Genomic DNA, 24339 nt, shown 5'->3' on the forward strand with positions numbered 1-24339 from the left:
TTGAAGAAGAATTGATGTCTTTGAATTACGGTGTTGGTGAAGAATACTGAGTACACCATAAACTGCCAGAAGAACAAACAAATGTGTCTTGGAAAATACAGCCAGAATGCTCCCTAGAAACAAGGATGGTAAGACTTTGTCTCATATGCTTTGGACATGTCATCAGGAGGGACCAGCCCCTGGAGAAGGACATCATGCTCGGTGAAGTAGAGGATCAGCGAAAAAGAAGACTCTCAGTGAGATAGATTGACACAGTGGCTACAAACAGTTGGGCTCAAATATAGCAAGGATGGTGAGGATGGTGCAGGATGAGGCAGTGTTTGTTCTGTCATACGCAAGGTCGCTGTGAGTTGGAACCAACTCTGTGGCACCTAACGACAGCTTTGTCCTTACAGCAGAAGGTGCAGGGAGCGCAGGGAGTGTGTTAATGTGTATTATCTTGTGAGCAGTCAGTGTTGGGATGGTGAAAGATTTTTCTCTGAATTTATTAATTTTTTTTTTAACCTTTTTCTCCAAGGCACTTCTGAAGGTAGTCTACTTTTTGCCAAAAATAGTGGCACCTTTATATTAGTCTATGATATTTTTTAGGAATACTGTTTTTTACTCATTCTCTATTCTCTACTTTTGTATCCCTTTCAGACAGAAAACAAAGGCGAAAATGAAATGAATGACGGCGATAAAGCACAAGATGGAGAGAATGAAAAAAATAGTGAGAAAGAACAGGATAGTGAACTTAATGATGGTATTAAATCAGGTAATTTGAGGAAGCTGAAATGATTGTCTAAAACTATAAGAGATAGTGGAGAAATACAGGAAATTCAATTGTGTAGAAATGTTTCCTGATTTATTTTGGGTTTGTTTCTTAACAATAAATACACATTTGAGTTTACTTTTGCAGGTAGGTTCCATTGCTAATGCTAGTGACCGGGTTTTCTTCCTCTTCATTTTCAGTAGTATGTGGATGAACACATCATTCACTGTGACCGATGTCGCTACACAGAACTGCTATATTATTTTTAGTGTATGTTCCCGACATGTCGCATTGCACCTTTCTCAGGAGGCTTGCAGATGTACTCTATTCTCAGCTTGTGGTTTCTTCTGGGCCTGAGGGTTTCCCAGAAAATTTCATTGACTGATACACAAACCCGTGGGTCTTAACGGTTTCGTTCACCTGAATTTTCTTTTATATGCGAGGAGATTACCCAGAGTTCAGAGAAGGGGAACACAGAGTGTACAATTTAGAAAATCCATCCTAAGCAGAAAAAAAAAAAAAAGCAGAAGCAGATTTAAATGCATGTGGATGGTTCTGAAAAATCTTACTAAAAAAAGGTACCGAGATCTCTTTGTAACATCAGTCCTAGTTCGTCACGTTGTGGAGGTGAAAGATAAGATGGGTCATTGAGACGGAAACAGTGGTAATAAAGGTTTCTGATTTTTTCAGAAGAAAAGGAGGCTGAAGAGAACAAGGAACTCACTGATACATGTAAAGAAAGAGAGAGTGATATTGGGAAGAAGAAAGTAGAACATGAAATTTCTGAAGGAAATGTAGCCACAGCCGCAGCAGCTGCTCTTGCCTCAGCTGCCACCAAAGCCAAGGTTTGCCCCCGACAGCCCTTTTACAGTGCTCTCTTAAGCCATGAATGGCCGTATTGTTTTTAGGTAATTGGGAACATTTGAATAAAGAGCCTTGCGCCCAGTAGGAGTTGACTATTTGCTTAAATGGCAGTTCTAGGTTGCAAAATCAGCAGGCAGGAAGAGGATTGTAGAAATAGTAGATCCTGTTCTAGCAGTTGACCTTCTTCAATGAGTTCTTTGTGTCATTCAGCCTTGTGAATTTTAGAGAGACTAAAGGAAGATTTAGTCTCTTTAAGGGACTAATTGTCTTTTTGTTTTTAATTTGCATGCAAAGCTTATCTTGGACTATTGTTCCAATAATTTCTACCAGATTGAAATATTTATGATTTTTAAGACAAAAATCTGTTGCCTTGTAAAAATACTTCACCCTGCTCTTAGAGACTGAAGGCAGAGAGAGAGAGAGGGAACCTAAAATAGCTCTTTCTTCTTGAATTTGCCAGCTTTCTTGTGGGTGGTTTTCTCTATTTATAACATAGTATTGGCTGCACAGCATATTTAAGAAGACAAGATAATGTTATTTTCTCCGCTTTGCGTTATATCAGCCTTTTAAAGCATTTCAAACGTGAATACGTGAACTTTTCAAAAAGCCTTTTCACCCCTTTTCCATCTTACCCTCAGAAGTGGTTTTCTGCCATCGTAGGTCACCACATTTCAAGAAGCAGTGGTTATTAGAACTGTCCTACTCCTTTTGTCTTGAGTTGGTGTCACTAGAACATCTGTTCTTGATCAGCTGATACAGATGCTCTTTTTGTTCTTTAACTCCCCCAGACCATCATCAGCTATGAACTACTTCTCCATGCGTGGCCCAGCGCAAACCACAAGACCACTATTTTTTTTTTAACTTTTATTGAGCTTCAAGTGAACGTTTACAAATCAAGTCAGACTGTCACATATAAGTTTATATATACCTTACTCCATACTCCCACTTGCTCTCCCCCTAATGAGTCAGCCCTTCCAGTCTCTCATTTCGTGACAATTTTGCCAGCTTCCAACTCTGTCTATCCTCCCATCCCCACTCTAGACAGGAGATGCCAACACAGTCTCAAGAGTCCACCTGATATAATTAGCTCACTCTTCATCAGCATCTCTCTCCTACCCACTGTCCAGTCCCTTTCATGTCTGATGAGTTGTCTTCGGGAATGGTTCCTGTCCTGTGCCAACAGAAGGTTCGGGGACCATGACCGCAGGGATTCCTCTAGTCTCAGTCAGACCATTAAGTCTTGTCTTTTTATGAGAATTTGGGGTCTGCATCCCACTGATCTTCTGCTCCCTCAGAGGTTCTCTGTTGTGCTCCCTGTCAGGGCAGTCATCGATTGTGGCCGGGCACCAACTAGTTCTTCTTGTCTCAGGATGATGTAGGTCTCTGGTTCATGTGGCCCTTTCTATCTCTTGGGCTCTTAGTTATCGTGTGACCTTGGTGTTCTTCATTCTCCTTTGCTCCAGGTGGGTTGAGACCAATTGATGCATCTTAGTTAGCCGCTTGTTAGCATTTAAGACCCCAGACGCCTCATTTCAAAGTGGGATGCAGAATGTTTTCATAATAGAATTATTTTGCCAATTGACTTAGAAGTCCCCTTAAACCCTCGTCCCCAAACCCCCGCCATTGCTCCACTGACCTTTGAAGCATTCAGTTTATCCCGGAAACTTCTTTGCTTTTGGTCCAGTCCAGTTGAGCTAACCTTCCATGTATTGAGTATTGTCCTTCCCTTCACCTAAAGCAGTTTTTATCTACTAATAGTAAAAAACCCTCTCCCACTCTCCCTCCCTCCCCCCTTCGTAACCACAAAAGTATGTGTTCTTCTCAGTTTATACTATTTCTCAAGATCTTATAATAGTAAGACCACTATTTTGAGTGTTCACCCATCTGACATAGGTACAGAAGTTGCAGGGGTGAAAGCTAGGGTAGGTGTTTACAGGCCGCCTTGGTAGGATCAGTGCATATAGTAACTCCCAGACAGATAACCCAATTGATTATTATTATTATTACAGTAGCTTGAGATTTTGCATATTCATATGTGCCAGTCTCAAAGATACCAGCTGATCTCTGTAGTTGTTTAGCTCAGTTTCAGGTTTCCTGTCTCCCCTACCAACTCCCACCTCTAGGTATTTCTGAGGTGCTCTTTCGCTGAGGTGTAAGATCTGCTGCAGACGCCAGTTGAACTCTCACTTCTCGTTTGTCTGATCCTTTTGAGCCTCTCTGTCTTCTCTCAGGTTGGATCATTTGGGCATCTCCTAGCGCCTGTGCTACCCAAGTTTTTCCTTCCTTATTCATGCTACCATCAGGGATCTTAGAGACCTTAAGGTTGTCTTAGGCATCTTCTCTCATTTTATAAGTGAGGAGCTAGAGGCCACAAGGTCTTCACTCCTGTGTGCCCTTCCTTAGGGCATTGCACCGCCGTCTGCCCTGTCTTCCAGTCTCCACCCTCCAGTCCTCTTCGTCTCTCATTCTTTCATTTTCCGTAGCTGTTCACCTACTAAATATTCTTGGCGCTTTACTTCATCTGCTACTGTCCAGCCTCATTGCTACTCCCTTAGGTCAGCCTCTGTTATATTCTGTCTCTCCATCCCATTCTCTACCCTGCAGCCAAAGTAATCTTTTTTGTTTAATTTTTTTATTGAAGTACAACTTACATTTTAATAAGTGAATGTATAAGCCTATATAGCTCAGTTAATTTTTCAGAAATTGAACTCAGCTATGTAAACAGCACCCACATCAAGAAACAACATATCCAGCTCCCCAGAAACTTCTCGTATTCCCTTCTAGTTGTTGTGCTTTCTCCCAAGGAATAACTAGCTTGTCTCCTAACATCGTGGATTAATTTCTTCTATTTATGACTTCATATACATGGAATCATGCAGTATGAACAGGAATATTTAAAAGTTTAAATATTGTGTCCTTTTCTTTAGTAGCCTCCTTATCTCTCTCAGGTTAAAATTCCAAACTCTTTAATTGGGAATTCAGGATTTTTTTTTTTTTTGTGGCAATCAGGACCCTTGTTAGTCCTCCAGTGTCATTTCTCCTGAACTGCTCTTACAGATCTGCCACACAGAACCTACTCTCTTCTCTACAGCTGGCCTTTTTGGACCACTCCCCTCTCACAGAGCCTCTCACTCTTCCTTCTCAGCATTTCCTGTCTTTATACTGCTGTGCTGTGCTTCATTGTATTTTGGCCGAGAAGTAACTAAAATCATAGACCACCTTGAAAAGTCGCACGAATACTTCATGATATTTTCCCCTGATTCGTGGTTGTTAATATTTGCAACTTTGGGCCCAAAAGTACGCATGGAGTGCACTGCTGGCCACCTTGCTGCAGCAGTTTGACTCCTTCACTGCAGAGAAACTGCTTTTTGGGATCAGTTGACTTACCCCTTAGATACGCCATACAAAGTTTTGAAGAGTGTCCAAACGACGTTTTCTTTCCAGGTCGTTGAATTTTCACTCACTCGTTATCATTTACTCTTATTTCTGATAACTGAGAAGTTATATCTTCATTCCCAAAACACCCACGTTGCCGTCTGATTTCTGAAAGGGATCAGATGCTGGTGCTGTATGACTTGACACACATAAACTATTGAGTGTGACAATAAATGCCACTTTCAGCTAGATGTGATACATTTCACAGCACACATAATCATTTTTGTGCTACATAGTAATTATGGGGTAAAGAATTCACTTAAATTACTGTAATTAGTATAACTTATCTAGCCCATCCAAGTTCTCTCTTATTCTCTTTTTGTTCTTCTGTGTCTATAAGAAGCTTTGTTATTAAGAGTTTTCCTTGATACATTTTAATTGTCACACTCTGATATGGAGTGGTAATTAGAGGTTCTAGATCTAGCTCCTAAACAGATGGGGTAGCATGCTTTCTGGCTCCTCTCCATCCCTGCCATTTGAAGAACTCTTCAGAAGCATATCCATTTTTTCATTGCACCTATTAACAAGGAGTGCTGTCTGGGTACGAGCAGGAGTACCACTGGCTGGGTGCTCTCGATCCCTTCTATCTGGGCGTTTAGGTTTAGAGGGAAGGGATGATCCAGAACTATCATTGGAATAAACCAGAAACTAGATGTCTTAGGCTGGATTTCTTACAGAAGCAAAACCAGTAAAGCACAGAAATGTATACATAGAGATTTATATCAAGGAAATGGCTCACACAGTTGTAGAGGCTGGAAGTCCCAAGTCCATGGGTCAGGATTCTCCTGATGCATGTAGCCACAGGGGCTGCCAAACCCACGGTCAGCAGGTCAGAGGCCAGGGCTCTTGTTTCCAGGCTGTGAAGATCAAGGAATCCCAAAGATTAGCAGTGGGGAGGGATAAAAGGAGAAAGGGGATGTCCATCAGGGCCCTGGTTCGGCTTTCCATCTTTGATGGGCTCTCTGAAGGGAGTAGTTTACCATAAGAAGAGATTTTTTTTTTTTTTTTAAGTCGTTTGAAGGGATTTTATTTCTGTAAGTTCCAGAAATTCAGTGACGGTTGTCATTTTAAGTTGAAATAAATATATGGCAGAAACACACAAAGGGAGCTTCTAGGGCACCATTCTTAATTACATAATCCCCACTCTGAATATTACCTTTTTGCATTTTGTTACTGTTTTTTTAAACAAATGTTTACCTAAATAATTTGAATGATTTTGCCCTTAGCATCTGGCTGCTGTGGAAGAGAGAAAGATCAAGTCTCTGGTAGCCCTCCTGGTTGAGACACAAATGAAGAAACTAGAGATCAAACTTAGGCATTTTGAAGAGCTGGAAACGATCATGGACAGAGAGAAGGAGGCTGTAAGTAAGGGAAAGTTCATCGTGGCTTTTTGGCAATAAAACGCTGACTGTCTTTCCTAAGATACACAGTAGTTAAAAATGAGTGGTAGCCTACTCTGTTGGTCTCTTTAGTTCTTTTCTGTCCTTTTTTTTCTGTATTTACTTTGCCCTTTCAAAAAGAGTATCAACTAGTGATGATAAAAAGACTATTCGTTTTCTGAAACTAATTATTTAAACCTCAGCTTCTTATACCTCTTGGGTTTCCACATACATGGTGCATCAAATTCTCCCCTGTATAAAAGTAACACCTAAGACTTATTTCATTGCCTACTTCTTACCAATAAAGTAGAATCCATATGTTGATCTAGTATCTAGTTTGGGGATTTTCTTGATTTTGTTTCTTCTACCATATAAATTCCAGACAGTAGTTGTAAATCTCATCTTGAGCTAGGAGCCTCACTTTGTATGATCGCTCTTAATCCCTCCTCAGGTCCAGTCCTTGGGCTCTCTCACCCTTCCTTTCCCTCTCCTGTATGTTGAAGGGTGAGTGGAACCAGGCTTATCCTGAGCTCCTCGGCAACATTCTCTGGGGCAGAAACTTTTGACATAACAACATAGACCAAACAGGACTGAGGGAGTTAAGAAAAAGGCAAAAGATAAGGCAGTGAGCAGCAAAAAGTAAGAAAAACCTGGAAGTGGGAGAACACTGGGTTATCTCAAGAGAATGTTAGGAGAAATAGGAAAAAAACTCTTTGGGAGTTTTTTTTTTTTTTTTAATTAGTTGATTACCAAAGGAACCAGTGACTTCTTAAACAGGGGCTAGGTCTGAGTATTTATTCAGGGATTTTCCCCTCTGATATCATATTTTGAGCTTTTTAATCTGAATAAGAGTTACTGGTTCTTTGCTCTAAATGGTAGATCCTTAATATTAAGTCTTTCCGGAAGAGTGATCATTCTAAGGATCTGTTTGCATTTGTTAAACTGTTACTTAGTGGACAGTCCAGGCAAGCACCCTGATAAATCCCTATGATGAGTTGTCTGGAAACATCACTATAGACCCTTTTCATTTTGTCTCAAGATCAGTTCAGCTGCTTTCACGGGCATTCCAGCCCCATGAGGAGGGAAAGGCTGCTCTGTGCCTCAGTAACTCTCCTACTCACCTTCTACCTACCCTTGCATTCCCTGATGAGGAGTCTTCTCACTCACTGTATCTCTTACGCACTCCACTCCCCATGTTCAGTCAGTGAACTCCTGTCCCTATAGCATCTCTCACCCTGATGGCTCTCCTGCCCCAGGAGCTGCTAGCCACCCCAGTCAAATCTTCATCATCCATAGCTCCAAACCATGTCAGGCCATGTGCAAACTTCCCTCGTGGCATTGTTCTTTTTGCCCGTTGTGCCTCCTGCTTGTCAACCAGGAAGGAAGGCCCCATTTCCCCACTCTGCTTTCAACTTAGCTGGGTGGTTCTGCCTCAAGGTCTTTCATGAGGTTCTCACCTTTTCAAGGGTCCACTGGGGCTAGAAGATCTACTTCCAAGCTTACGCACATGGCTGTTGCCTAGAGGCTTCAGTTCCTTGTCACCTGGGCCTCTCCATAGGATTGCTCATGAAACGGCTGCCTCTGTAGTTAGTGATGTCAAAAGAGCAAGAACATGAGAGAGCACCCCAAGATGGAAGCTCTTGCATTACCTAAACTTGTAAGTCATGTGTCATCACTTCTGCCTTACTCTGTTGATCACACAGACCAACCCCGGTTCAGTGGGAGCAGGGGTAAATTCTAGAAAACAAGATTGTTGGAGCGCAGCTTGGAGGTTGACTGTCACTACAACCAAAGAATCCTTTAAAATGTCATCTGCTCACTTCTTGCACACCTGAGACGTGACACCACCCCAGTGCTAGCATTCTGTCCTTCCTGTGAGCAGGCAAAGCCATGACTGTTTCCCCACCAATGATTTCCTCACAGGGCTGCATTGAGGATTAAATGAGAGAAAAATAGCATGTGCCCAGCACAGTGCCTAACACATAATGTTTTTATACCTCCATATATCTATACCAGTAATAAATGTATTTAAATTCTTAATACCTATAAGCCAATATTTATGAACTATCGTTGGCTTTATGAACATTTATTGTGCTAAAGCACTTTGTATGGGTTTTCTCATTTAATTTCCCAAAAACTGATGAGGGAGCCATAAGCGAGAAAATACTGATTACTTTGCTTCTCCGTGGACAAGAATCTGTCTAGTAGTGATGCCGGATGGTAATGTGCAGACATTCCATTGTTAGCCCTTCTTAAATGAGGTGATTGGAGCTGGGAGCAGGTAATCTACATACCTTAGATCATGCAGTTCCTAAGTGCCAGAGCCAGGTCTCTCTGTTTATGTAATACTTCATACAGAAATAAGCCATTCTTTATTTCATTTTAACCCAGAAACTTTTAGAGTGTTCTATCACTATCCATCTATTATGAATCAAGAAAGCTGAGACTCTGGGAAGTGAGCAGGTCAGCTAGGACCATAGATAGCCTCCTAACTTGCCGTCTAGCACTCTTCTGCCCACCACACTGCCTCGATTCACTTTAGTGAGTAGTCTTGCTCATCTTTACCCAGTACGCAGTAGCTTTGGAATACATTTTTTGAGTTAAACATTTAGTGTTGCTTATATAGCAGCCTGAAGCCCTGCTGGTGCAGTGGTTAAGAGCTTGGCTGCTAACCAAAAGGTTGACAGTTCGAACGCACCAGCCACTCCATGGAAGAAAGATATGGCATTCTGCTTCTGTAAAGATCACAGCCTTCTACTCTGCCCTATAGGGTTGCTATGAATTGGACTCAACTCGACATCAATGGGTTTGATTTTGAGTTTGGTATATAGCAGTAGATTTCAGAAATCTTTCCTTAGCTTTTTAGAATTGGATATTAATGTTCTTTTTTTTCTCTAATGACTTAAAACCAGGTGTTTTCTTGAGTCTTATTTAGTAATAAAGAATAAAGACATAACATTTTAAAATCTCTGATTACAGAGTTATGAATTCAGCTTTAATTAAAGTTCATTAGCTATTGTTCCAGCCCTCTCTATTAATTAGAAAGCAATTTAAGGAAGTTGCAGAGTGTGTCAGGGAGTAGGCATGACAAAAAGTATTCACTCCAGTTCAGGTGATGGGTCCATGACTTAGTGGGTCTGCCAGACCTAGCAGCTCTCAGTGCCAGGCAGGAGGGTAGGCTTCAGACATAGACTGTGCTGGGGACTAGAACCAACTGTGGAGAACTGGAGTGCCTGGGCTCCCCTGCTTAAGGCATTCCCATTCAGATATTTTTTTTAACCCTTGAGAAGAGATCTTTGAACTAATTCCGTTTATAGCGCCTGAAGCCTCTGCAGTTCATTTGACTAGGTATAGAAATTGTATACCTTTAGAAAAGAGAGACATTTTAGGAAATTGAAAACTGAGAAACTGGTGCCCTGACCTTAAGGAGGTTACGGGATAGATGACGCATTGACACATGAAGAGAACAAATACTATGAGGTCACTTATAATTTTCAAATATTATAAGGAAACGACTTTGAAGTTCAGAGGAGGAAGCCATGGTTAGCTGAGATGATCAAAGAAAGCTTCCTGAAGAAGGGGGGATTGATCTGATTTATAAAAGTGGTCCAATTCTAGACAGAGGAAGAGAAACACATGAGAGTTCAGGAGCCTGCAGTCAGTCTCTCTCTGTCTCTGTCTCTCACACACTCGACCTTACCTGCATTCCACCCCTGCCTGCGTTTCCCCATCCACTGCTCCACAGGTATAAGAAGGAACAGATATATCTCCTTTTTGGGGTTTGCTTTTTCTTAAAAAAATGTCTGGTCACTGACAACAAACACTTAAAGAAGGAAGATGTGATCATTTTCTTCAGTTTTGAGGCGAAGTAGTCATAGTCAGAGGCTCAAGTCTTAGCTGATATTTCAGTCCTTGGCAGTGTGCGTGGATTTCCGTGTCCATCCCCCCGTCTTTCACTCTTTCCCACCCCTCCTCCCTTCTTCGTGCAAATGGAAGTTGGGAGAAAAGCTTCGTGTGAACTTGAGCTGCACTTGCAGCTGTGTCTGCGTTGGGTGTTTGGTGCAGAAGAGTGCTCTGTTGTGTTCAGGTTCTGCTTAGATGCAGCTGCGTTGTCCACACACAGTGTAGCAGTGAAGGGGGAGGAAGGCAGGATTTGAATGCGACAGGGCTGTGGCTTCAGAGCAGGACGACAGCCTTGTATGAATTGGGTTCCCTACAGCCAGGTTGGAGCCTCGAAAGAAAGTTAACATATTTGGTAACACCCTATTTACACCAGTAATTTACACTGTGCCTTCTAGCTGTTGGGACTATATCCATAGTCCTAGGAAATGGAGAAGGGAGAAAGGAAAACAAGATGTCTGTTGGCCACATAACTTAGGCAGTTTGCAGTGTTTTATTTTTCCATCATAAAAATAATTATATGTGTGATATAAAAAGTTAGGATAATAAAGAAAATAATAAATTCCTAAGTCTTTCCCTCATCAGTTTCATTCCTGAGGATCTCTGTTAATAGTTTGGTGTCTTCCAGAACGGTTCCAAGGTGTATATAAACATGTTTTTTATATAATTGGGACTCTTGTTATACATTGTTACAATTTGCTTTTTTCCACTGCTGAGCGTATTTCAGACAAAACTGTACATCCAAAATAATGCTTCAGTGACTGTCCTTATGTACACACAGACATTTTTCTAGGACAGATTTCCAGAGGTAGAATCACTGCGTCAGTGGTTAAGTGCATTTAAAATTTGTTCAGTACTGCCGTATTCCCCCCAGAAACTCCCCGTTGACATTCTTTCTGACTGCCACAAAAAGTGAATGCCTTCCTTAACTGTATTCAGTAAAAATAAGATGTCCAGAACAAGACAGATACTTTTTTTGCATCATGAGTCCAGGACAGGACTATAAGCCCTGCACATCTGTCCTGGAACAGAGACTTTCCCTGTCGTAGCAGCTTGCCTTCTGAGTGTCGCTCTCACCTCACAGGACCTGCTCATCCCACATGGGAGCTTCAGGCTTAAAGTGGGCTCTCCTTCAGGTGTGTGTGTGTGTGTGTGTGTTTTTAATCATTTATCCTTTGTATTTCTTTTAATTATCTTTTTGAAATTGACAGATGAAGCTCAGGCATAAATAGGACAGTTGAGGTTAGTTCATGCTGTAGACAAGGAAAATTGAGCAACTTTTTCGTCCCAGCTGGTTCTCCCGTTCTCTTAACAATAAATTCTTTTTCTTTCCAAGGTTAATACCTTGATGCAAAGGTCAGCTCCAAAAGAAGGGTTAATTCAGTTTAAAAACAAAACCAATACTAAGCTAGGAAATGTAAAGCCCAAAATTTCCCTTCAGAGACAGAAAATTTCTCTGGTAACAGTTGAGCTTTTCTTTATAAAGAAAATCTTGACCTAAATTTTGTCATTTATTGTATAACTGCAGACGTCAGCCAAGCTGTCCAGACCAATAGTGGCTCAGCAAGCACATAGGTAGGAGGTCCCTTTTGGCAGCCTCATAGGTCTACTAGCCTCAGCAAATTATCACAAATTCTTAAATTTTCTAAAAGAGTGATTAAACCAAAAAAAAAAAAAAAAAACATTGCCACTGAGTCGATTCCAATTCAGAGTGACCCTATAGCCAGTAAAACTGCCCCATAGAGTTTCCAAAGCTACTATCTTTATGGAAGCAGACTGCCACATTTTTCTCCCAAGGAGCGGCTGGTGGGTTCGAACCACCAACCTTTCGTTTAGCAGCCTAACGTTTAACCACTACACTACCAGTGCTCCTTAAAAGAATGATTAGAAGGAAGCAAAACTGAGGGCCTGTAATCAGAATCTTTAGATCTCATATTATCAGTCTGCCTCTTAAATATTATCTCACTGGATGATCATCTTGTAGAGCTGGACTTCGAGAGGATTCTCTAGCCATTTGTATCTTGCAGTTCCCTTCTCATCAAGGAGAAGCTGACCAGGCCAGGCTTTAACCTCTTCAGATCACCCTCCCTAGAAAATACAGAACCCACACAGGTCTGTTAGGACTATGATAGAACCCTGTCTCACTTCCTCCTGATAACCCTCAGCTTGTCACAAAGCAGTTCATTTCGAAATGTTACCGGAATAATGTTCTTGCCTCTCACTGGTCAAGTATGAACAGGTAAGGCACGCAGAATTTTCCACACGAGCAAAGCTTTATGGCTCACAAGTGGAGATGAAGAGGGCCTAGAGCAACATTTACTCCCGTCTCACAGAACAAAAGATGGGCCTGGGTTTATAAAAGTTCTTGGGCAGGAAGAGATTCGTGTTTGTTCATAGACACAGGCGGGGATATGTTAACTATAGTGCGGGTGCAGCAGCTTTCTAAAATGGCTCCTGTCCAAGAGGCCTCTGGGATTTGTAGCCATTGTTATTATGGGGTGTCGCACCTGCACAGTGTCTCTCTCCCCAAGTTCGATTCCCAGCTGCTGCTGCTGCCCCTCACTGCCTCTCATGGAAGGTCACACAGCGGTCAAAGGTGGATGTTCTGCGCGTGTCCCTGTGGTTGATTTTATCCAGCTGCTTCTGTAAGACAACATTAAAGAAGTTTGTGGGGTTTTTTTTTCTGATACTCTCCCCCATTGTTCTGGGGAACTGCTTTGTTTTTGTACCCTGGCCCATTTCTTGTTACTTTGTAAATTTGGGGGCCTTCTGTTCCCTGTTGAAACCCTGGTGGCATAGTGGTTAAGCGCTACAGCTGTTAACCAAGAGGTCAGCCGTTCGAATCCACCAGGCGCTCCTTGGAAACTCTACAGGGCAGTTCTACTCTGTCCTATAGGGTCGCAATGAGTTGGAATCGACTCAACGGCAGTGGGTTTGGTTTTTTTGAGTTCAGTTCCCTGTTTTAGAAAGACCTTCAGTGCTGTACTTTCTCTCTAAGGAGACTTTCTCTGAGTCACCTGACCAACATGTAGGACATAGATTTTAGCATCTAACTCCCCTTTTATCTTCCTCATTACCTACTGGTGCCTTTTCTCTTCATTCTGTCTATGGCCTGCCTTCCCACACTACATTCTTCCATGGAAATTCCCTGGTTGCTACCTTTGATAACAAGTGAGGCTTTTCACTTGATCCCACAGGGACTTCTCCCCAGGCAGCACTCTGCCAAGAGCCTCAATTCCTAGGCTAATTCACATGCATATTCCAACAAGTTCCTGCTAATGTAACCCATTGTTGAATTCCAACTCATAGCCACTCTATAGGGCAGAGTAGAACTGTCCCATAGGATTTCCAAGGCTGTTTTTTTTAATCTTCAGCCACATCTTTTCTTCCATGGAGCGTCAGTCCTCAGTCACTGACCTTTAACTTAGCAGCCAAACACCTAACCGCTGCCCTACCAGGGCTCCTTGCTAATAATACCAAAAGCCAAACCTATTGCCATCAAGTCGGTTCCTCATAGCAACCCTATAAGACCGAGTAGAATTGCCCCATTTGGTTTCCAAGGAGCAGCTGGTGGATTCAAACTGCCTACCTTTTGTTTAGCAAGAGAGCTCTTAACCACTGCACCACCAGTGGTCCAGTGAAGTATATAGTATTCATCTACAGAGCTGGCTGCTCCCAAACCTAGAATGTTAAATTTCCCTAAGCTATTAAATGCCTTAGAATTGTGTCGTCCTATATGTAATGTGAGCCATATATATAATTAAAAAATTTCTACTAACTACAATTAAAAACATTAAACGAAACAGGTGATATTGTAATGTTTTCTTTAACTCTATATAAAAAAATATTTCACATATAAACATTATTTTAAAAACTTGAAGTGTTCTTTTTTTATATGAAGTCTTCGAAATCCAGTGTGTATTTTACACTTATAGCACATCTCATTTCAGACTAGCTGCTGTCCTGGGCAGTGCGGCTCTGGGAAACTCTGGTGACTCAGATCTCAATATGGAACATACACGGGGGGGGGGGGCGGGGGGGGCGGGGGGGCGGAACCCTCCTCAAAACCCAAAGCCAAACCTGTTGCCGTTGAGTTGGTTCCGACTCACAGCGACCCTATAGGACAGAGTAGAACTGCCCCACGGAGTTTCCAAGGACTGCCTGGTAGATTCAAACTACCGACCTTTTGGTTAGCAGCTGTAGCATTTAACCACTACGCCACTAGGGTTTCCTAACCCTCTTTAGGCTCTTTATACTATTTACTTACAGAGATCTGGGTTTTTGTTTTCCTTCAGGTTCAAGTTTTTAATTTTGGTAGCATTTAGGGTGGGCTCCATTCTCAGAAATTGTCAGTTTTTTTTCATTGCTGTTAAGTCAATTCCAAACTCAGAGCGACCCCTTGTGTGCGGAGTAGAACTACTCCATAGGGTTTTCAAGGCTGTGACTTTTCAGAAGCAGATCACCAGGCCTGTCTTCCAAGACACCTCTGGGTGGGTCCGAACCACCCACCTTTCGGCTAGTAGTGGAGCACTTAACCATCTGTGCCACCCAGGGGCTCCTGCCACCAGGCATATGGTTTTTAATTTCTTGGCACATATGATAACTCATTTCTCTCTCTTAACTTGAGTCCCAGAAAGATAATCTTTAATATTGAAATGCTTATATTTTTCAAATCAAGATTTATGCACATTTTTATTTCCAAAAAACCAAAACCAGATCCATTGCTGTCGAATCAAATTCCAGCTTGTAGTGACCCTATAGGACAGAGTAGAACTGCCTCATAGGGTTTCCAAAGCTGTAAATCTTTACAGAAATTGTCACAGCTTTCTCCTGTGGAGCAGCTAATGGGTTTGAACCATTGACCTTTCAGTTAGCAACCAAGCATTTAACCACTGCATCACCAGGGCTCCTGGAAATTTTTATTCAGGCGTCTAAAATGTTCTGTGCACGTGTCGCCCGGTATGACTTTGCATCCTGGAAAGCCGGGATTTACAGTGGCACTGCCAAAGTTCCACACAGAGAAACGTCTGTCTGTGCAGCCAAGGGGCACCAGCGCATCGAGAGGATTTAACTGTGATGTCGTGTTCTGAAAGACACAATAACCAGAAAGTACAGCTTTCTGAAGAGAGGACCTGAGAAGGCTGGGGGCACTTGAAATGCGACGAGAGATGCTCGCTTAGCTTGGGGAAGAGAAGACTAAGGGAATCATGGGAACTATTCTTAAATTTCTGCAGAACTACCAACCAGGGAGGGGATTACATGTGTCCTGAGTGGATCTAGAGGGTAAAAGCCCCACTGAGTAAAGGCTACAAAGACAGGCAGATCTTAGATTCTACACAGAGAAGACCTTGACCGTGATACCTTGTCCGAATGGAAATATGCTACCCAAAAAATAATGCCTCTCTTTTCATGGTAGAGTATCGCAGGAGGCAGGGTGGCCATTTATCCGGGATGGTTCCGAGGGAACCCAGGCATCAGATAGATCCTGTGTATCACCCAATTCTGAGAATCTATCCTAGTGTCACTTTTCTTTTTTGCCCTTTTCGTATAGCTAGAACAACAGAGGCAGCAGTTGCTTACGGAACGCCAGAACTTCCACATGGAACAGCTTAAATACGCAGAATTACGAGCCAGACAGCAAATGGAACAGCAGCAGCATGGGCAAAACCCTCAGCAGGCACACCAGCATTCAGGAGGACCTGGCCTGGCCCCACTTGGAGCAGCAGGGCACCCCGGCATGATGCCTCATCAGCAGCCACCTCCCTACCCTCTGATGCACCACCAGATGCCACCGCCTCATCCACCCCAGCCAGGTGAGAGGAAGCGTCTGCTTGTGGAGAAGGCTTGTGATTGTCCCTGGGGCACAGAGCATCAGAGGATGTTTTCTGATGGACTGTTCAAAATGTCAGCTTTCATCTAGGAAGTCTGTAGGCAAGTGAGAGCTGGTGTTAGCCATCACCACATAAAGCCTGCTATGTTCTCTTTGCACATGCCCTTTGCTTGTATCAGTCAGTGTCCAAATGGGCGATATATCCCCCCCAAAAAACCAAGTCCACTTCTGTCAAGTCAATTCCGACTCAGCTATCCTATAGGAGAGAGTAGAACTGCCCCATAGGGTTTCTAAGAAGTGGCCGACCTTTTGGTTGGCCCTTGAGCTCCTAACCAGTACACCACCAGGGCTCCCAAATATATCCCAGAGTTCCTTAAAATTCATGTTTGTATGCAGCACACTTTATATTAACTTCTTATCGACGTTTTCGAAGACGTAACAGAAAAAACCAAACTCATTGCCATCAACCCGATTCCGACTCATAGCGATCGTACAGGACAGAGGATAACTGCCCCATAGGGTTTCCAAGGAACGCCTGGTGGATTCGAACTGCCAACCTTTTGGTTATACTACAGTGAACCCTCATGACCCAGCTTCAGTAGCCATCACCTTTTAACTTTTCATTATGGAAATCTACAACCATAGACAATAGTAAAGAGAATAGTATGATAATCCCCCATGTACCTATTGCCCACCTTCAAAATTATTGACGTTTTTGCCAATCTTATTTTATCTGTTACTCCTCACTTTGGGGAAGGGGATAAACTTCAAAATGTTTTCTTAACAGATGAAAATCTTATTCTTTAAGAACAGGTTGGCTGCTAACCAAAAGGTCAGCAGTTCGACACCACCAGCTGCTCTTTGGAAACCCTGTGGGGTAGTTCTACCCCGTCCTATAGGGTAGCTAGGAATTGGAGTCAACTTAACGGCAGTGGGTTTATCATTATACCCAACAAAATTAACTATAACTTCTGGTATCAGTTAAATATCTTTGAATGCTTGGTTGGTTTGAGTCAGTATTGAAATGAAATCCACACATTACATTTGTTGATATGTCCCTTAAATCTCTTCTAATGTGTCACAACAGTTCACCATCCTTTTTTTTAAATACTGTTTGTGTGTTGAAGACACTAGAAGCCTCCACACTGGCTGTGCCTGATTGTGTATTCCAGATGGATTATGTCATTCCACATATCTTTCTCTCCAGCTCCCTGCACCCCACTTTCCATAAAATAGAGGATTGCTCTGGATATTTCATCAGGTTCTGGTTAACTTTTGTTGACCAGCATTCTTCTCTGTAATGTCACTTGTCCCTTCTTGTGATACTAAGGTTGCTCATTTGTTCCAGTGTTGTGATGCTGATCTGTCCATTACAGAATTTCCCGTCAGACTTCGCCTGATGATTTTAGCTGCTGTGGGTAATTGTTGCCTGGATAGTTATTTCATTAGGGTTGCAGGATGGTGATTTTTTAAATTTATTACCTCTTTCACATTTATTGGCAGTAATTCTTTTATTTAATAAAAAAAAAAACTTTGCTGCAGTAATCATTTATCCTGAAAATCAGTCCATACAGAAAAGGCTGGATAAGTGCCTGCTTCTTTACCTTTATTTATCTGTTATCTGAAAAATGGTTGTTACCTTCCAGTATCCAAAAGTGATCAATGAGGGTTTTTCCCTTTTTTTTGTTGTTGTTGTAGTGGTTGCGTGTTTTTTATGTTTATGTTAGTGCTGTAAATTTATATGTTTTTGCATATTTGATGTGTTTCAATTTATTATGGACATTTTTGGTGCTCAGCGTGTCCCATCTTTAGCTGATAGGAGTCTCTCAAGTTAGCTCCTGTTCACTACATCTTAACCAGCTTGAAAGTTAAACTTACAATCCTTTCAGACTTCACTACCAACATCATCAACACCTAAAGTATACCTTTAATTCCAACTTATTGTTGTTGTTACAGTCCTTCTCTTCTTCTAGGGCAGTATATAGAGGTGTGTGCTAACTGCCCAATTATGTTGTTCTTATCCTATAAAATTTTTATGATTTAGTAATCATAACAGTTGGTTAATGTACCGAGTACCTAAGCAAAGTCTAAGCTAGTGCTCCTTGATGTGGAATACAGGTGCTCTGGCCGAAGCACATAAAGCTAAGCTAACTATAAAGAGACCTTTGGGAGCCTGACCTCAGTTGACCTAATTTCCTCAACGGACACATTTTCTATGAAGATCTCCTCATGGAAATAACTGGGCATGTTTGCCTAAGGAAGCCATGATTGAATATAAAACGATAATCTAAAACTTGTATAATCAACATAAATCTTTTATTCACAGCCTAAAACATGTTTTAGGTAATGGTTTTTATTGGCTTTGCCCAAAAACTGGGCTAGGTTGACTTTGATTAGGGCATATTCATTTTCTCACACACACACAACTATAAACTTGTAGTTGTGGGACTTAGTACCGTCATCAGATCTACGTGATGTTTTGTATATAGTCTTAGAAATATGCCATGCTCAGGACACAGGACACTTTATTCCTCAGTCCTTTCTATCCAGTTGAAAGGATCTTAAATTCTCTATATGGAGTCTGATTGTCTCCAAAGTTATGCTTTCGAAAGATAGAAATGTTTCACAGGTGCCGATCACAAAGTAATTTCTCAGAAACAGTTATTTTAAGATTCAATTCCTGATGCTATTGGGATATGTTGAAGGAGAAGTTCACTGTGGCTACTTGTGTTTGGTTTGTGATGATGTTAAAGCATAATCATTCAAAGAGAACTTCTGAGGAGCGCTAACATCTGTTTAACTTGTTGTAAAAGATGGGCAGAGAGATGCTCTGCCTTCTTCCCGAAGTTATAGGTGTTTGTGTGCCAGACCCTTCACCCACTTTGCTTCATTTACGTCTCATTATCCTTACTTTACAGGTGAAGACCTGATGCAGGGCAAGGCCTCCTAGCCTAGCTGCTTGGTGGAGACACCGAGCTCCATCCGATTGCAAAGTGAGGCTGATGCCACAATGCCAACTCGGACATAGCTGTTTCCTTAGTGAGGCTGTGCCAGTAAACTTAAGTTCATAAAAATAGTCTTTAGAAGAGAAATAGGTTATCTGTCTTTTTGGTTTCTCACAGAAATAGGTTTTCCTAAAGTGAATTTGTAAAGGAAAAGATCCAGTTGGTGAGAATGTTTTTTTTAATCTGTGACAAGATATTCTCTTTGTTATTTTTTTATTGAAGTATAATAATGTCCATATGAAAAAAACGTACAAATCATAAGCAGTCAGCCTGGTGAATCTTAAGAAAATATACCTGTGTAACCAGCACCCAGGAGCCCCCATCATATCCTTCCTAATTCCCTCCCTCCCCCGGGTGATGACTATCTCCATGTCTAACACTGTAGGCTAGTTGTGACTGGTTTTGAATGTTGTCTACAAGGAATCGGTGATTTTTGTGAGTCTGGCTTCTTTCATTCAACACTGTGTATGGGAGATGCACCCTTACTGTTGTGAGTGGTTAGAGATTGGTTTTTTCTTTGTTGTACAGTGCTCCGTTGTATGGCCCTACCACAGTTTATTAGTCCACACTCTGTGGATGGAAGCTGATTGGTTTTTAGGTTTTAATTATGAAGCGTTAGTACTACCGTGAATATGCATGTGCACGTCTTTTGGTAGACATCTGCTTACATTTCTGTTGAGTGTGCCTCTAGGAGTAGAATTGGATATGTACCTAGGAATGGTCCACAAGACATGTCTATTTTCACGTTAATGGATGCTGCCAAAATTTTTCCAAAATGGTCCTGCCAATTTATACTCTCTTTGGCAGTTTGTGAGAGTCCTGGCAGCTCAAGGTAATCATTTCTCATGATTGGCCCTTTTGTGCCGTTGCTTTGAAGTTCAAATATAAAGTTAAATCAACTGTGTTACAGAGTAAAATAAAGAACAATAATGAATTAAATTCACTATTTAACAGTTACCTTAATGTCACTGGTTCAGGAAAAGCTAGTTGTAAAAGGTGAGTCTGGTCTACCATGTTCTAGAGTTCAGGTAAAGGGAATCCTTTAGATGAGAGCAGATGAGGTAGTCTGTAGAGTTTTGGTTGAAGACTGGCTTTAGTCTCTGATTTGCCACAGATCTAAGAGCAGAAGGAGCCCTGGTAGTGCAATGGTTAAGTGCACTGCTGTTAACCGAAAGGTCAGCAGTTTGAACCTGCCAGCCACTCATTTGAGAAAAATGTGGCAGTCCGCTTCTGTAAAGATTATAGCCTTGGAAACCTAATGGGGCAGTTCTGCTCTGTCCTGTAGGGTCACTGTGAGTCTAAATTGACTCAGTGGCAGTAGGTTTTTGGTAAGAGCAGAACTATGAGCAGTGGTCCTTCTAGTTAATGTTTTTTATGTTCACGAAAAATTAATAGGGCATGTATGACGTTTACATTAGAGCTGAGGATAATTATTTGGGTCAGTTGGTTAGCTTTTGGTTTTTGGCTAGAATTTATAGTTTGTGAAGTGGGGAGGGAATCAGCCTCTGAAAGCCAGCAGGGTTGGGGAAGTAGTAGGAAAAGGGTCAGAGTGATTAATTTGTCCAGGTTCTAGCTTCTTAGAATTTATGTAATTGTATATACAAGTGACATGAAATCTTTTCTCAGCATAACTGGCAGCAGTTAGTGGTAGAGCCTATTAACATAGGAGCTTAATGCCTTGAACCCAGTGGGCGGTTTGCCACACAGCAGAGTGGCTTTTCTAAAGTGCCACCTGTATATGTTCCATTTGCTTTGCACCTCTGCCTCTGCAGTCTAGTGTCCCCTCCACCCCTACCACCTTTACTTAATAGAAATGCTTAGAGTTTTTGTGTAGAGAATAGTGTCTGTGAGCATCTCTCTCTCTCCCTCAGCTTGTAGCATTTGGTCCTACTACTAATTCACCCAGGAACTCAAGCTTTTGTTAGGTACCCCACCCCCACCCCCACCCCCCGAAGTGTCCCTAGTTTGTTTGTTCCTACACAACAAAAGGCAAAAGAAGTATCTATAGTAGAACATTTCTGGTTTAATTTGGCAAATGGAAACTGGAGATTGGCCACATTCCTCTTTAGACCACCCTTAGGTTTTGTTGGTCTTTGATAAAATACATGGCACTGCGTTTCATCCCTTTTCATTTAAACTGTGAAAGAGTACAGTTTCATGAAATGGTTCTTAAATTAAAGCCTTCCTAGTTCTCCCTGTGAGGCTGCCATTCCAGATGGCAGAAGATGAGTAGTCACAGTCACAACAAGTTCTTGAGCACATGTCGTGTGTCAGGCATCATGTCAAGTTCAAGGGCATACTCTTCAGTCCTCCCTCCTTAGAGAAGGGGAAAGGAGGCGAAGTGCCTTCTAGTAATTGAATATTTCAGATGACTGATGCTTACCCGTTAAAATTTCAGCATTTTTGTTTATGTAAATAAATTTTATGGAACATTTTCTAAAATGGATTATATTCTTCCAGTTTTCATAATAGAATACTCCAAACATATTTTAACCCATTCTTCATGGTTCAAGATTATCGTTATGAATCTCACACCAAATTTTCCCTGAAGTGTCCACTTGTTAAAGATTTTATCTATTCTCCCTATTCCCTATTGGATAGTCTCAGTTCCTATGCCTGCTTTGCCTCTAGCCCACCCTACCTTGCCTTCTCATTTGCTAAATCTGATTTAGCGTTGAAAACGATATTACCACATGATGACCTGATGTGGTTTCTTAGACATAAAGCAAGCCTTAGTACTTGGAGTTTTATCAACCCTGGGGTCAAGCTTTTTAATGCACTGCTTCTCCCTCGGTTCCAGTGGGCATCAAGATAAACGGCACCTGGTCACATGAAGGCTGGTGCTAATGCCAATGAACTTGTTAGTATTTTAGGGAGTAAGAAAGCATGTCTAGAGAACAAGGAAGATATGTGCCTTATTGGACTCCCCACTCCTGTTGGGGTAGGTGGTACCTTCTGTTGGGGTAAATGGTATCGCCTTTTTTTTACCTTCCCTTCTTTTAATTATTTTGTTAACACTGGTTTGTTTGGTCCATTTAACCAGGCTTATTTTTAAATGGGAATTTTTCTCATTTCCTTCAGTTACGACAAAGCCATGCCATGGTAACACTGGTGTAGCTCTCACTGTCAGGTTGTTACTAGTTATCAGATTCCTGGTCAGTCCCAGGAAGTTTTCTCATGAGTTTTATATTCTCTTTGACATTTGATACAACCTTTAGAAAACCACTGAGCCTTCGTGTCAAGATTGCCAAGTTGATAGCAGTGCTTCTCATTATCCATTGGCTATATGAGGAGGGTCTGGCTCATTAGCTTATAAAGCCCTTGACAGTGGCTCAGACATTTTTTAATTGGCTCGTTGTAATTGCAAATGATTTGAATTAGCATATGGTAATAACTTGCTTTAATCTTAGGAGTTACATTTCTCAACTCTTCAGGATTATTAACTGCTGTACTAACCCATTCATTGGTCTGTGAAGGGGACAGATAGAGGATTGTTCTCAAGCAACCCTCTCTTGCTAAAACTGGCACAGCCTGGTTTGTGGGGATGGCCGCACATGGAGTGTAACCTCAGCCTCTGCTGGTCTTAGAATGGATCAGAAGAGGCTCAGGACTCAGGACCACAGAGCTACCACTGCCTCTAGTATTTCACCAACAAACTGGGCTAAGTAGGTTTTATGGGCTCAGCAGAAACCTAATTATCATTTTCTTCTGAGGAAATATTCTAAGGCTCTGGCTCTTAGCATCTATAAACACTGAGCACCTGCTCTGTTCTGGATTCTGTGCCAATGCCAAGGATGCAAAGCCAAGTAAGAACATGACCTGTTCCCTCAAAGATCTCCCAGGAGAATGTGGAGACAACATCCAACTTATGGTACCATAAACATAAGGTTGGCACAGATGCTACAGGGGAATAGAGACAAAAGTGCATTCACAGGTATCGAGGCTCAGGAGGAGATGATGGGTCCCTCAGGAGGAAGAACAGGGCATATAAAATGGAAAGCCAGATTATTCTCCAAATATTTCTTGGGCACCTACTATATGCCAGGCGTTGCAGTTGACACTGGGCAAGGCTAAAGAGATAGGCTCTGCCCTCAAGGAGCTTGTAGTCTGGCATGAAAACTGATAGAATACAGTTACTATTACATAGGAAAAAAGATACCTGGGGAGGGCATCAGGAAGGTTTCATATTAGCTAAGACTTGAGAGTGAGTAAGAATTTGCCAAGTAGTTAAGTAAATAATATGTTGATGTTGTTCCACGCTGTCTCGTTACATATATCGCATTATTTATTTTTTTATTGTAATTTAGATGATGGTTTACAGAACAAACTAGTTTCTCATTAAACAGTTAGTGCACATATTGTTTTATGACATTGGTTAACAACTCCATGACATGTCATCATTGCCCCTTCTTGGCCTTGGGTTCCCTATTACCAGCTTTCCTGTTCCCTCTTGGCTTCTATTCGTTGTCCCTGGGCTGGTGTGCCCCTTTCATCTCGTTTTGTTTTTTGGGCCTGTCCAGTCTTTGGCTGAAGGGTGAACATCAGAAGTGGCTTCATTACTGAGCTGAAAGGTTGTCCAGGGGCTGTACTCTCAGGGTTTCTCCAGTCTTTGTCAGGCCAGCACGTCTGGCCTTTCTTTTTGTTTTACATTTTTTTCCAGCTCTGTCTAAGACCCTCTGTTGTGATCCCTGTCAGAGCAGTCAGTGGTGGTAACTGGGCATCATCTAGTTGTACTGGACTCAGCCTGGTGGAGGCCGTGGTAGATGTGGTTCTCTTTCCCTTATGTCTTTAGTTTTCTTCATTATTCCTCTCTCCCGAAGGGGTGAGACCAGTGTAGTATCCTAGATTGCAGCTCACAGGCTTTTAAGATCCCAAACATTACTCACCAAAGTAGAATGTAGAACATTTTCTTTATAAACTATATTATGCCAACTGAGCTAGACGTTCCCTGAGGCCGTGGTCCTCACAACCCTCAGCCCAGCGGTTCGGTCCCTCGGATTTTAGATGTGTCTGTGGAGCTTCCATGACCTTGCCTTGTACAAGTTGTGCTGGCTTCCCCAGTACTGTGCACTGTCTTACTCTTCACCAAATTCACTGCTTGTCTATTGTCTATTAAGTGTTTTTCCAGCCCTACCCCTCCCCTCCCTCATTACCATCCAAGGTTGCTTCTTTTCT

The 24339-nt window shown here is 41.9% G+C and overlaps 1 protein-coding gene across 3 annotated transcripts in view; it reads left to right on the forward strand.

Annotated features, from left to right (window-relative positions):
- Positions 1-24339, forward strand: part of SMARCC1 (SWI/SNF related, matrix associated, actin dependent regulator of chromatin subfamily c member 1) — a 173113-nt gene that overhangs the window by 135416 nt on the left and 13358 nt on the right. For 2 of the 3 annotated variants that reach the window (XM_023547771.2, XM_003409685.4), the window contains exons 23-26: positions 640-754; positions 1442-1596; positions 6277-6411; positions 15881-16142. In XM_023547771.2, the coding sequence (XP_023403539.1) occupies positions 640-754; positions 1442-1596; positions 6277-6411; positions 15881-16142 (667 nt within the window). The remainder of the gene's footprint in view (positions 1-639; positions 755-1441; positions 1597-6276; positions 6412-15880; positions 16143-24339) is intronic. The other variant, XM_023547772.2, reaches the window with a different exon arrangement.

This window comes from Loxodonta africana, chromosome 22 (genome assembly GCF_030014295.1).
Source record: "Loxodonta africana isolate mLoxAfr1 chromosome 22, mLoxAfr1.hap2, whole genome shotgun sequence".
In the NCBI taxonomy this organism is placed as follows: Eukaryota; Metazoa; Chordata; class Mammalia; order Proboscidea; family Elephantidae; genus Loxodonta; species Loxodonta africana.